At 46.5% G+C, this 13,836-nt stretch overlaps 2 protein-coding genes across 6 annotated transcripts in view; one reads left to right on the top strand and one right to left on the bottom strand.

The window, feature by feature from the left end:
• The window catches only part of wdr59 (WD repeat domain 59), a 16,592-nt gene continuing 2,756 nt past the window's right edge, over nucleotides 1–13,836 (top strand). The window contains exons 1-20 of one of the 2 annotated variants that reach the window (XM_085474593.1): nucleotides 1–127; nucleotides 806–855; nucleotides 2,603–2,738; nucleotides 2,867–2,952; nucleotides 3,030–3,110; nucleotides 3,431–3,468; nucleotides 5,187–5,275; nucleotides 5,368–5,484; nucleotides 5,860–5,937; nucleotides 6,529–6,685; nucleotides 6,781–6,860; nucleotides 6,940–7,069; nucleotides 7,304–7,425; nucleotides 7,541–7,705; nucleotides 7,866–7,961; nucleotides 8,591–8,695; nucleotides 8,824–8,945; nucleotides 9,464–9,617; nucleotides 11,203–11,256; nucleotides 13,374–13,507. In XM_085474593.1, coding sequence (XP_085330719.1) covers nucleotides 74–127; nucleotides 806–855; nucleotides 2,603–2,738; nucleotides 2,867–2,952; nucleotides 3,030–3,110; nucleotides 3,431–3,468; nucleotides 5,187–5,275; nucleotides 5,368–5,484; nucleotides 5,860–5,937; nucleotides 6,529–6,685; nucleotides 6,781–6,860; nucleotides 6,940–7,069; nucleotides 7,304–7,425; nucleotides 7,541–7,705; nucleotides 7,866–7,961; nucleotides 8,591–8,695; nucleotides 8,824–8,945; nucleotides 9,464–9,617; nucleotides 11,203–11,256; nucleotides 13,374–13,507 — 2,048 coding nt within the window. In that variant the 5' untranslated portion in view covers nucleotides 1–73. The remainder of the gene's footprint in view (nucleotides 128–805; nucleotides 856–2,602; nucleotides 2,739–2,866; nucleotides 2,953–3,029; nucleotides 3,111–3,430; nucleotides 3,469–5,186; nucleotides 5,276–5,367; nucleotides 5,485–5,859; nucleotides 5,938–6,528; nucleotides 6,686–6,780; nucleotides 6,861–6,939; nucleotides 7,070–7,303; nucleotides 7,426–7,540; nucleotides 7,706–7,865; nucleotides 7,962–8,590; nucleotides 8,696–8,823; nucleotides 8,946–9,463; nucleotides 9,618–11,202; nucleotides 11,257–13,373; nucleotides 13,508–13,836) is intronic. The other variant, XM_085474674.1, reaches the window with a different exon arrangement.
• LOC146718130 (WD repeat-containing protein 88-like) overlaps nucleotides 1,396–13,836 on the bottom strand; it is a 26,878-nt gene continuing 14,437 nt past the window's right edge. For 2 of the 4 annotated variants that reach the window (XM_085475561.1, XM_085475231.1), the window contains 2 exons: nucleotides 2,979–3,098; nucleotides 1,396–2,736 (listed from right to left, as the gene is read on the bottom strand). The gene's annotated coding sequence lies outside the window, so the exon portion shown is untranslated. The remainder of the gene's footprint in view (nucleotides 2,737–2,978; nucleotides 3,099–13,836) is intronic. The other 2 variants (XM_085475317.1, XM_085475401.1) reach the window with 2 other exon arrangements.

Raw genomic sequence — 13,836 nt, forward strand, 5'->3', positions numbered from 1 at the left:
TGTTCCCACTGTCCTGAACGTCACGTCACTTTAGCGTCACGTGGTGTTTGTTGACGGTAGGAGAGGGAGAAAGATGGCGGCTCGCTGGAGCAGTGAGAATGTTGTGGTGGAGTTTAGAGACGCCCAGGTGAGTTTTTCTTTCTTTTTTTATTTATTTTTATTTTTATATTTTTAATTTCATGTTTGTACGAAGCGCCTGCGCGCGCAGGTCAGGGAGCGTTCAAAGTCTCGTAAAAGAGAAAACTGCTCAGTCCAAGTTGAATCACCCGGACTTTTTTTTTTTTTTGTTATTTATTTATTTATCTTATTTTATTTTATTTTTTTTAATCACCCGGACTTCTTCTTAGTGTTTGTTGTAGATCGATCCAGTTGAATGTTTTTAATCGATTAATCGATGGAGTTGTTTATGTGGCACCGAAGTTAATCAGTAATTCAGGTGCTTGAATAGTTGTTCTGGTCACTTTTAAAAGCGCAGACTCCAAACATTTTTGATAATTTTTGAATATCTGTATATGTAATAGTAAAATAAACAGAAACAAGTTGATAATAAATGATCATATCGGGTAATTTAATATCACCTGAAAGCTTCGTTGTGTCAGCAGCAAAGGTTACTTCGTCTTTAATCTCACGTTTAATTCAGGGAAAAGCACATCTGCTCTGAATGAGAGGAAATCTCTCTGAACTGAAGTTCGACGATTTTAATTCTGTTTGAATTTTGATTGTCACTAAAATAGGCACAGTGAAAATTACACGGCGTTAGCTAAAATTAAAAACTGTCACTGCTGCTTTTGTCTCGTGTTTTCAGGCCACCGCCATGTCCGTGGACTGCCTGGGCTCTCACGCTGTGCTGTCCGGGTAAGTTTGGGTCACCTGAACGCGCCACAGTCCTTTTTCTCAAACAACAAATAATGAAATGTGTTTAATGTCACATCAGAGGCTCGTAATTACTCATTAGTCAGTTAATTATTCAGTTTCAGAGCAGCTCTGTCCGCTGAGCTACAATAAATGTTTGCGAGAAGGAACATAAGTGTAGTAATAATACATTAATAATAAGTTAGTATCAGAATGACAGGATACTTAAATTATTAAAAAGTTAATAAAGATAAAAAAGTGAAAACGATCTATATTTATATAAAAAATCAACTTCATTATGATTTATGACATGAAAACATTTGAAATTTGCAGCTATGAAATTTTTTATGTCATTATTTAGAGTTTCAAGAAAGTCAAACTTTGGTTAAGAAAAGTCAAATATTAATTTAAAAAAATATTATTAATAAGAAGTTAACACTGAGACAAAGTCAGCTGTAATAAAATTTTAAATGATCTAAGATTAAGAGATACAAATGAGATACAGATATTGAGGTAATAATAATTAATATATTTTTTCTCATATTTACTTCAAATCAAATCACTTTTATTGTCACATCACATGTGCAGGTGCACGGGTACAGCACATGTGAGTGAAATTCTTGTGTGTGAGCTTCACAAGCAGGTGTGCAAAATACAATAACATAAAACAAGCAAAATATAAGAATGGCTAAATCTGAGAGTTATATGAATAAATATGTGTACAATATAAGAGTGTATGCACATTACTGAATGTGTATACTAAATATGTATATCTACGTGTGTGTGTGTATATACACATTTAAAAAATTAAATAGAATAAACAATAAAATAAAATATACAGAGGTTGGCAGTTGAATATGTGCAAAACAAGTGGCATTTATATACAGTGTGGAGTGCATAATGTTGAAGTTCCAGTAGTGAAGCTGAGGTGTCTATGAAGTGTTCAGCAGTCTGATGGCCTGATGGAAAAAGCTGTCTCTCAGTCTGCTGGTACGGGACCGGATGCTGCAGAACCTCCTTCCTGATGGAAGCAGTCTGAACAGTTTATGGCTGGGGTGACTGGAGTCCTTGATGATCCTCCCCGCTTTCCTCAGGCACCGCTTCCTGTAGATGTCTTGGAGGGAGGGAAGCTCACCTCCAATTATCCGTTCAGAACACCGCACTACTCACTGGAGAGCTTTGCAGTTGTAGGCGGTGCTGTTGCCATACCAGGTGGTGATGCATCCAGTGAGGATGCTCTCAATGGCACAGTGATAGAAGGTCCTGAGGATGCGGGGGCTCATGCCGAATCTTTTCAGTCTCCTGAGGAAGAAGAGGCGCTGCTGCGCCTTCTTCACTGTTTTGTTTGTGTGTACTGACCACGTAAGATCCTCAGCCAGGTGTACGCCAAGGAACCGGAAGCTGCTCACTCTCCACAGCAGCGCCGTTGATGGTGATGGGGGTGTGTACTTCTCTGCACCTCCAGAAGTCCACTATCAACTCCTTTGTCTTTGCGACGTTGAGGGTGAGATGGTTGTCTCGACACCAGTGGGTCAGGGCGCTGACCTCCTCCCTGTAAGCCGTCTCACCACTGTAGTGTCGTCCGCAAACTTCACAATGATGTTGGAGTGGCTAGTGGCTTCATTTGTGTTGTTCCTGTTCTCCAGTGACAAATGCTTCATTTCTCCTGCAGCATATTTTTGTAATTTTTAATGATTGAAGATTTTAAATTCACACGATTTTACCTTCTGTCACCGTAATCGTGCCGCAGGCGTCGCTTCCTGTACCTGGTGAACCTGGAGTTGCCGTCTGAACCGTCGCGGAAAATCGGGCGACAGAGTAAGTGGGACGTGGGGACGGTCCAGTGGAACCCGCACAGATCAGACGCCCACGTCTTCGCCGCCTCTGTGAGTGAGACCTCCAGAATAATTCATCATAAAATCATCGCAACAGAAATAATGTCGTGTAGGTAAAGAAGGTGGAGGGTTTGTGTGTTTCCCAGTGTGTATTGAACGTGTGTGCGTGTTGTCCTCAGAGTAACCAGCGGGTGGATCTGTACTCGTGGAGGGACGGCTGCGGCGAAACGCACACCTCCCTGCAGGGGCACACCCGGGTCATCAGGTAACAGCAGATCAAATCAAACGCACCCATCAGCGGGTAAACGCGGTCCGGCCTCACTGATGTGTTCGTGTCCGCAGCGATCTGGACTGGTCCTGGTTTGAACCCGAGTTCCTGGTCACCAGCTCCGTGGACACCTACATCTACATCTGGGACACCAGGTCAGAGCAAAGGAAGACCTTCCAGTATCATGTTTATTATTTATTATTATCTGTCTAAGACAAAACATTCACACGTTCCCGCATTAACATGTAACCTGATATAACAAGTGTGCTTACGACGAGCTTCGCTGGTAAAATTATCTTTATCCTGATTCGTGGCCTGGACTACGAAGCTGGTTTAACAAACCCAGGATATCTCTGTTATCTGGCTTCTCTTAGCCTGACATCATCAGTTAGACTAAGAGGTCACAGGGAAGTGGTGATCGTCTGAAGAATCCCGACAATACTTCTGAGTGATTTTTGATTCTTTGACCCCACAGAGACACTCGGAAACCCACGCTGGCGCTGTCCGCGGTCGGTGAGTATTTAAAGGGCGGGACTGTTTCCTCCGTCAGTGTCCACATGACCTCACACAGCTGACACATTCAGTTTGAGTCTAACTGACCTCCTCACAGTCAGTCAGAGTTAGGCTGGTTTGTGTGCTATAAGGGGACGCGTCCACGAAAGCCTGATGTCCTGATGGAGTCGGGCTCAGGATTAAACGAGAGGGCAGAGCAGAGAGCGCGCACTTTACCGATGTAAACACCAAACAAGCTTTTTCTTTGCTCATTTATTCATTCATATGTTTTTCTCTTTACCGTCCTCACTGCCTCGCCAACACTTTCAGTTTTGCATCAGCGTAGCGTCTCAGCTTTATTGTCATTTATAAACGATTTCATGTCAACTTCTAAGGGGATCCTTGAAAAGTCTCCATTTAGATTTAGGCAAATGTGTTCAAGCTGGTAATTACTTCGTAATGTATATATCAGTTCCTAATAACTGCTAAAATTTAGAACCAGCGGGTCGAGGAAGTCACACCCAACAGTTTTACATGAAATGAAACCATAAATGATTTCAAACAGTAACAACGTCTGAAGTACTTTAGAGGTTTTACATTGTAATGATCAGTGTTGGTCAAGGTACTTGAAAAAAGTAATTAGTAACTAATTACTGATGACTTCTCCAAAAAAGTATTCTCATTACTTTACTGATTATTTTCAAAAGTAATTAGTTACTCAGTTACTTTTTAAAAACATGACACACATGAATATGTAATAAAGCGACAGACCTTTCAGCCCAATTCTACTGTTTCTCTTTATTCCAGCGCAGAAAATAAAATAATGTTTTGTGTTTACACTTCAAATAGATGCAAGTAAAACACAGCAGAAAGAAATAAAATCAAACATTCAGGACTTTTAATCCATTACAGGACAGGACTGAGTCCTGTCGATCTTAAATCTGTGGTCACCTGTTTAGCAGGAGTGGGGCGGGTGGAGGTTTGCCCTGGTGCAGGTGTGCCGTAGAGGTCGTGTCAGTGGGAGGATCCGGAGGTTTCTCTGTGAATTTCACATTCCCGTGGCAGCGAGCTCGCTGCTCGCTCAGAAGTTTTGGGATTTTCTTCGCTGTAAAAAGTTTTCTTCCCACGCAGAGTGAACAGCGGACACTAATGTTTTTGTCACTTTTTCTGGAATCAAACTCAAAGTAATGTGAGTACTTCCACGCTTTAAACGCTGCACAGTCGTACTCTCCCTGCACTCCATATTACCCGTTGTTGATCTGCACACGTCTGTTACCACGAACGTCGCACGCTCGGACGTCATCTTCATGGGACACTCGCAAACAAAATCACGGTTTAGTAGTGCAGCGTGCTTACAGGAAAGTAACACTGGTCCCTTACTTTACTCGTTACTTGAAAAAAGTAATCGTTATCACTGATCTCCGGCCTTTCATTGGTTATTATTGTCATGTGCTGATGCAGCTGTGAGCAGAGGCGGAGACTGAGTTTAATCCAATCAGAAATCACATTTTTACTACATTTGGTTTGTTTTGTTTCTCTCTTTCTTTTTTTGTCTTTTGGATAAACGACAGCAAACCTGAGACGTCCAGATGGCTGAGTGTCTTTGAATGCACCATAACTGCTCTTAAATGCAATATTATGTGGGAAAAAAAGCAACTGAATGTTAAAGTCAGCTGTAGTGATGGATGAACTTTGCTTGGTTAACTCTCTAATTACAAACTAGTTCTCCCTCCTGCCAGCTGGGGCGTCTCAGGTGAAGTGGAACAAGAAGAACCAGAACCTGCTGGCGTCCAGTCACGACGGTGACGTTCGGATCTGGGACAAAAGGGTGAGCGCTCCCGTCCTGACTCACTGGCTTCGGGCTGACGTGTGCACGTGAACGCACTCAATCGTCTCACGGTGCGTGTTTCCTCTGAGCAGAAGCCGAACACGGCGGCAGAATACGTGGCCGCTCACCTGTCCAAGATCCACGGCCTCGACTGGCATCCGGACAGCGAGTTCATCTTCGCCACGTCCAGCCAGGACAACTCAGTGAGGGTGAGAGCAGAGAAAACCCAGAGGCCACAAATAAGCATGCGAAACACTCGAGAAACAGCAGATTCACATCCTGTCGCACGCACGTCCCAGCTGGAAAAACAGAATTCAGAGCTGCGTCTGTCAGTGTGACCTCTACTCTACCTGAGCACTCAAAGCTCTCAGAGTATTGTGTTACTGAACAGGCTCACGAGGAAGAAAAAGCAAAACCAACCAGCTGATTCGCCTAAAACCAAAACAGAGGGATGAAAAAACACCACAGAAAGACCCAAATCACCAAAAAGAGACACAAAAGCACCGCAGACATGTTTAAATAATTCTTTAAATGCACACGAGCAGAAAAACATCTGAAAAATAAACTTTTCATGTTTTGTGCAGTTTTGGGATTACCGGCAGCCCAGGAAGTACCTGAACATCTTGTCGTGTCAGGTGCCGGTGTGGAAGGCCAGGTACACGGTGAGTGTCGGCCTCGTGTTTGTGCTTCTGTAGTGGGATAAAAAGGATGAAGCTTCAGGGTCTGACAGGTGAAGCAAACATGGAAGTGCCTTAACCCTGCATTCATGTTAATGGTCAGCAGGGGGCGCCACTCTGGTTCCAAAAATACTGCAGGCTGTGTAGAAGTGTGTGAGGGGAAAAACCCTCAGATCCTTTGATCTGTGTCCACTTTTATGATGACTTCATGGCCTCCATCACGGCCTCCACCCTCCTGCAGGGTGCTGCTCGTGGTGAAATGCACACAGACAGCTTATATTTCCTGGTTCGCCTGGGGTCACAGTTTCTGCTGCCTTAGCATCAGATCACAACAAATTGGGGGGCACGGCGCCTTCGCGTGCTGAGGAAATTTACATCACTCGGATCCAAGCGAACCTTTAGCACCCTGCTAACAAGTGCAGCGGCTCAGTAACTGCCCCGAGCGGGTTATAACCGTGGTCAAATCTGGATTTGTGCAGTTTGCTGTGCATCCTCCAGTCACATGCAGACTCGCTGGATTTGCGCTTGGTTATAAAACTGAGGAAAAAGCAGCTCAGTGTGTTTTTGCCTCGTCAGCCGTTCTCCAATGGTCTGGTCACGGTGATGGTTCCTCAGCTGAGGAGGGAGAACAGCCTTTTACTGTGGAGTACGCTCGACCTCAACAGCCCCGTCCACGCCTTCGTGGGACACGACGACGTGGTGCTGGAGTTCCAGTGGCGGCCGCAGAAAGAAGGTGAAACTCGCCGCAGAGATGGGGAAAAGCAGAGCGGAGGTTTGTGGCTGTTTTCTCTCCTCTTCAGTGACGCCCTGTCGCTGTTTCCCCTGCAGGCTCCAAGGACTACCAGCTGGTCACCTGGTCCAGAGATCAGACTCTGAGGATATGGAGGGTGGATCCTCAGCTGCAGAAGGTCAGCACGCGGCGTCACGGGGACGAGCTCACACAGAGACTTGATTGGCTGATATCTGTGCTGTTTTTTTGTTGTGTAGCTGTGTGTCAGTGACGTGCAGGAGGACCTGATGGACGCGATGTCCCTCACCGCGGAGTCGGAGAAGCCTCTGTCGTCTCAGGAGTCGGAGGGCCAGCAGAGCGGGGGCCCCGCCTCGGAGAGCCTGCAGGGTGAGACGACGAGCTGCCTTCACACGTTTCACTGACTGCACACTAACTGACGGCTAACACAGACGTCACTACCGTCTCAATGTGAAACTATATGAAAGCATGCGAAAAGAAGTGTTCCAGGAACGCGTGAGGCTGCAGCAGAGGATATTAGAAAACTCTGACTGTAAGCAGATGTAACATTGATCCAGGTCCAGTCTGAGTCTGACCTCTGACCTTTCTGTATGCATCTCTCAGATCAGGACGGGTCTCTGACTGCTGGAGGTCTTCAGGACTCGGCGGCAGGTTCGGGTCTCGCTCAGACTCTGCAGCAGGAGTTCTCTCTGGTCAACCTGCAGATTAGAAACGTCAACGTGGAGGTGAGCTGGTGCCTGATGGTAGTGAGGAAACGTTTCAAAGGAGGGCGAGCAGTCCTGAGCTCACTGATGGACGATCATTGAAATCAGACTGATTGGTGATGTTTGTTTTGTGTAGATGGACGCGTTGAACCACAGCTGCGTGGTGTCGGCTCATTTCGGGAGCCATCAGGTTCACCTGGTGGTAAAGTTTCCGGCTCAGTATCCAAACAACGCCGCGCCCACCTTCCAGTTTGTCTCCCCGACGACCATCCCCTCTGCCATGAAGACCAAGATCCAGAAGGTACCCGAACGCACCACGCTGTCAGTAAACCAGACCTGTGTATGCTGGAGGCTGCATGCAGCTCACGCTCTGATTTCTTCTGTATTTTTTAAATCAAACTGACTGTGATTGAAGCTGTAGTTCAGTGAGGTCTGTGTTTGAGGCGTCTCCCTGTGCTCAGATCCTCAGAGACACGTCTCTGCAGAAGGTGAAGAGGAACCAGAACTGCCTGGAGCCGTGCGTCCGACAGCTCGTGTCCTGCTTGGAGTCTGATATGGTGAGAATAACGTCACGTGTCTGTCCCTGAAGTCCTCCACCAGCAACACCAGAACCTTTAAACGGACCACACCTGGGGGCGCTGCTCCACTACCACCTGTCTCGCTCTCGCAGGTGTAGGCTCTGTTTTGTGGGGAAACTTTGTTTGCTGTATTCTGGTGAGGGTGGTGTGGTGGTTAGCACTGTTGCCTCACAGCAAGAAGGTCCTTAGTTTGACTCCGGGGTCTTCCTGTGTGGAGTTTGCATGCTCTCCCTGCGTGTGCGTGGGTTCTCTCCGGTACTCCGGCTTCCTCCCACCGTCCAAAGACTTGCAGTTAGTGGGGTTGGTTCATTGGTGAATTGATTGTAGGTGTGACTGTGATGTGAATGGTTGTCTGTCTCTGTGTTAGCCCTGCGTCAGGCTGGCGACCTGTCCGGGTTGTACCCGCCTCTCGCTCTACGGTAGCTGGGATATATCCCAGCTCCCCCTCGTGACCCCGAGAAGGATAAGGGATATTCTGTTGAATTTCATGTACAAATTATTTTTGTTTTTGTTTATCTTTTACATAAGTTTATGTTGGTATAGGAAAACAGTCATGTGACTGTAACAAAATCTCAGCCAATCACTGCTCTGTCTGTTTCCTGTCTCAGACGCAGGAGGACAGTCCGGCCTCCGGCCCCTTCGTCCTGTCCAACCCCGTCACTCCGTCCCTGCAGGCGTTTCCTCGAGTCACCAACACCTACGGCTCCTACCAGGTAACACCTGCACCAGGTAACCTACTCTGTGCAGGATAGTTTTCTTCTGTCCTCTCCATGTGACAGCTGAAGGGTCGTTTCTGCCTGACGCTCTCAAAGTGTCACAGGAGATTTCTGCTTCCTTCCAGGACGCCAACATCCCGTTCCCTCGGACATCCGGAGCTCGCTTTTGTGGCACCGGCTGTCTCGTTTACTTCACCCGACCGATAACCATGCACCGCTCTGCCCCGCCCACAGAGCCCACTCCCAGGTAAGATACCACACCTCTTTTTTTTAACAATCATGTCAACATTTCTTTACATTTTTATAAACAAACATCAGATTTGTAGGAAACAGATGACGCAAAGTTTACAACTTATCTTGAAAATTCTTTGTGCAAAGTGGCGTCGGATCTCCTCCCGTGTCAGCGCCTGTTTTCATGGCGATGTGTTCATGTTTTGTTCTCATGATGGAGACAAACTTTAAAGTGTCCCTGCAGCTCTAATCCTGAAGGCTTTGAGCAGTGACTTTTGATTTTTAGCCGACATGGATGTGCTCAGTTTGGTTTTTATCCAGGTATTTATGACATATTAAAGAAAAGTGCATTAAATTAACATAATCCAAACATTTTCCTTTTAAATGGATGTTTTTTGTTTCGTTGTATCCGTCTGATAATGAAACATCCAAACATGTCTGTGGATGCGAGCTGTGGTTATAAACTGTTGTGGTTCTGTTTGATGGAGCTCGGATAAAGTACACGAACCTGCGTGTGTGTGTGTGCGTGTTCAGGTCCCTGTCGGCTCTGTCGGCCTATCACAGCGGGGTCCTGACTCCGATGAAGATGCGTTCAGAGTCTCAGAGCACTCTGCGGCTTTACAGCGGCAGCCCGACTCGCTCGGATAAAGACACCGTCTCCATCTCCTCCTTCTACTACAAAGAACGGGTGAGACCCTCTCTCTCACACACACACACACACACACACACACACACACACAGGTCCCTTTAGTTTAGCCTCTAGTTTTCCCGGGAGTCTCTCGGGGTCTCAGTCATAACACTGTGTTAAGATTCGTCCACTCTGAAAACGGTCTCAGCACCGTTAGTTTCACAGCTGTCGCTGCTTTGATGTGTTTACAGTGACCTCAGCTTTCCTCTGTCTGCAGGCTGATTACAGAAAACAGAACATGTGTTGTTTGTTGTGAGATAGAGGATTCTTTGCATTACAGAAATATCGTACCAGTCCTCTAATGTTGAGCCTTCTGGGTTGAGCTGGGCTTTTGTTCTGGCTGTGACACTCAAATCAAACACCGATTTATTTTTAAGGTTGCAGATAATCCAGAAAGGAGTTCCCTTTTAGATGAGCCCAGAATAAAGAGTGAGCCGACATGCATGGAAACAAATATCACATGACCGTTCCCGTACACTGGGCGTTGTTGTTTGTAGGCGGTTGGAACTTGACCTGCAGAGTTGAACTGTGCAGCAGCTTCTAGCGTTTGTGTCAGAGGACCTGTTAGACCTGTGGCTGCTTTAGCCTTTTATATGCACCACTTATAAAAGTGAAACTGTTCATCGTATAAAAGATGGAAACCGGTTGTTTGGTGAAGCCTGTTCTGGATGGCTCGAGCTGAGCGTTTGACGGAAGACGGGTGGATCTGAGTGACAACCCAAGAACACCGCACACTGATTGGGTAACAGCTTGTGATTGATCGCACCGTGCACACTGATTGGCTGACGGCTGTGTAATCCTCTCTCCTGATGAATAATTTATGTTTTACTCAGTATTACAGACAATAAGATCATCATCAGAGCACGGAGTCGAAGGCTGTTTCCTGTTGTCTGTATGGCTTTGAAGTCTTTTTGCATCCAGAGTAGCGCCCCCTGTTGGCCATTAAAATCAGAACAGTGGAAAGTAAGCTGGTGGCTATCAGCTGAACAGCCATAACATCTGCCTGGTGTTTTTAATTGTTTCTTTGTGTAAAAATGGCTGAAAAGCTACGTGAGCTAAAATAAACATACACATCCTTGGCGCTTGGGCCCAGCGGGGGGCCGCAGTGAACTGCTGGAAGCTCTGGCTAGCTTAGCGGCAGCTGTGTATCCGCGCTGAATTAACTGCTGGCAGTTAAAGCCTGTGTATTTGTTTTCTTCTTGGAAAAGGTCATGTGACGAATCAGGGCATGACATCTGACAGGCTTCGATATGGAAGGGAACGCTGATGTTGTCATTTCTATAAGAATTAGTTTTTAAAACAATCTCTGCCTCAGTCACAGGCTGTTATAAAGTGCTGCCAAACAAACTCATGTGTAAGTGAGGTGTGAAGAAACACTCCTGAGTCTGGACCCTGACAGGAAGTAGAACCCTCGCCGCTCACCCCTGTCGAGCTGAACGCTGCTGCTGTTTCCTGTCCCGTCCTCTCTGATCAGTTTCTGTTTGTTTTGTTTTTTTATTCCTGTGTTCCTGTTTCTCTCCGGCCAATCACCCGCTCCCCTTCCCCCATGCCGCTGTGGGCCACTCCTCCTCCTTACTATCCGAAGCTCCCAATCTCTGCCTCCCGCCGCTGGTCTGTCCAAACCCTCCACGATTGGCCGGTACTGAGCTCCTCCATCCGAGCACCCATCCCCGTTTCCTGATCTCCGCCTCCGTCCTCTCCTCTCCTCGCTCTGGGCTTTTCCTCAGCGTTCGGGGTTAACTTTGGTTTTTTTGCATGTCACTGATTGGCTGCAGCCGCCTCGACTAACACATCCTGATTCTGCTAATTTAATAACAATATTAAATTATGTGTTCTGGATTTAAGTGTGTCATGAGAAACTCTCAGGGCTGATTTACGCTCTGTGAAAAACTGCAAGTGTCACAATCTGAAGAAGTTTTAACTCAAAGGTTTGAAAAAAGTGTTTTGTACATTTTAAAAGTGCTAAAAAAACATGTCTGTCATAGTTAGTAAGTTTACAGCAGAGTGCTGTTCGTCTGTCAGCGAGGGTTTGATAAAGGCGGTGCAGAGGTGGAGCGCGGGTGAAGGAAGAATCCGTGAAACTGTGGCGTGGACGCAGACGTGTTTCTGGACACGGGCCTCAGCAGCGGCTCACAGAGGTAGAAGCTCTCGGGGCAAAGCTGATGTAAAGACGCTAACATCAGGATGGTGGCGTTTGAGCAGCTGGGGTTACTTTGCTGCACTTGGATTGGATGCTGCAGGGCTTTGGTGCTCGAAGAATTTAAGTTGTTTTGTTTTTCAAAATAAAAGACAGACTTCCTCTTGCTTCTTGCAGCAACTCCAAAGGTTCACAGCAAAGGCAACTTCCCTCAGGTAGCGTGGGATGAAAGCGCAGTGATTTTAGGTTAATTTGCAGCGTTAGCATGACCGATAATTCTGAGCACATAACTGAACTTAAATCATGTAACGGTGCTGCAATAACCCTGCTGCCCGACTTCCTGTCTGCTCATCAAAGTGTGAAGCTTTGAATGTTCACTAACATTTAACACGTCCAGGTAAGTCTCAGCGCAGAGCTGCAACTTATTATTGAAAATAACTTGGCCGCATAATCGTGTGTCACTAAACTGGAAGCTAACCGTGTTCACACTGCGAGCTGCCGAGGACGACGATCAAATGGAGATCAATCAATCAGCACTAATCGCCCTCTTATCAATAACAGAGTGAACACATAAACACATCTTTGCGGGAAGGCTCGGAAACTGCTGAGGTGAAGTTTATGACCCATGAAGAATGTTGTTGGGTTAATCCGGCCTGTCTTTGACCTTCCAGGTGAGATTTTTAATGTCAAGAGTTTCACTTCCTGGTTTAAGAGAGGAAAAAGGGCGCTGGCGTAGGTCACAGGTGACACAGGTGCTGAAAGATGAGTGCAGCGGCCCGAGTTCGATTCTGGTTTTCTGACTTTTTTAGAGGTCACCAAAAGATCTCCCGACAGTCTGGTGTGTAAGAATTCCCCTCTGAAGTCTCCTGTGGTCCAAAACAGTCAAAGGAGGACTCGAGTATCGCAGTATAACAAAGTGAGGACACTTCAGTTAGGAAGAATATAGGACTGTGAATCCGTTTGACCTGCTTTGGTTCAAATCACAGTGACCACAGGTGCACCGGCGAGACCACGATGAGACCGTCGCTCTCTCCTCACCGATTTCTCTTTACTTTAGCTTTTTACAACCATCCTCGTCACTGCTCGTAGCACGAGATGGTACCTGGTAGGATAGCACAGGTTTGCTGTGTCTCCCAGCAAAGAGTGTGGAGGAGCTACTAGGAGATGGGTCGCCTGGTGGAGGAGAGCTGCATGGGGCTGTAGGACCAGTATCTGTCAGACCTCATGATGGTCCCGTGCACGCTGATTTCCTCCTGGTGCCTGACCTCACGTGGCCAGAGATCCTCTGTGATGCCATGGACCGGCTCTCATGTTCCTCAGGCATAAATCCCACTGAGACCTTTGGTAGGCGTTGTGTATCGGTGCATCTGACACTGCCTAACAGCTACAGACAGGAGCTTATTGATGCCGTCATCCAGGTCTGGGAGGAGAGCTCCCTGGACAAAGTTACAAAAAGTACCCTTAAAAACAAACAATCACTTAATCTCAAAGCTCGGAGTCTTTGGTCAGTCAGCGTCTCGCAGTGTGAACAGGCTCTTGAAGAACCCCGTCCTCCGGCCCACTTTTAATCTGTTGTGTCCTCTCGGCTCGCTGTCTGTCTGTCTGTCTCTGTCTGTTAGAAATCCCGCCGCTTTAAGACGAAGCGAGAGGGGACGGACTACGGCAACCGTCCGATCAAACTGGCTGGAAAAGTCATCATCCAGGAGATCTCCTGCCTGCTGCCCGTCCACAAAACTCTGGGAGAGAACTACATGTGAGACACGAGGCTGTAAAACAAACACTCACCCACTCGAGTCACATCACAGCTGATTCACAGAAACTCATTTAAACAGATTTAGCCGAGCGTAAAGGCCAAAATAATCCTCTGGTTCCTCTGAAACAGGAGCATTTGATGCCTTTCAGTTGCTTATGATAGAAAACTGTGTCTCTGACTTATTTCTGTTATTTTATTTATTGAAAAGGTCAGATTAACTAATCAACAATCAATCGAGAGAACAAGAGAAATGAGCCTTTGCAGGAAGGTTTGGATCGCCCGACTATCACACAGACAGTCAAAGCCAAAGCATAGACTGTATATAAAAG

The sequence above is a fragment of the Copadichromis virginalis genome, linkage group LG1 (genome assembly GCF_057382275.1).
Source record: "Copadichromis virginalis isolate Kocher_CV1m ecotype Utaka linkage group LG1, C_Virginalis_male_GT1.1, whole genome shotgun sequence".
Classification (NCBI taxonomy): domain Eukaryota; kingdom Metazoa; phylum Chordata; class Actinopteri; order Cichliformes; family Cichlidae; genus Copadichromis; species Copadichromis virginalis.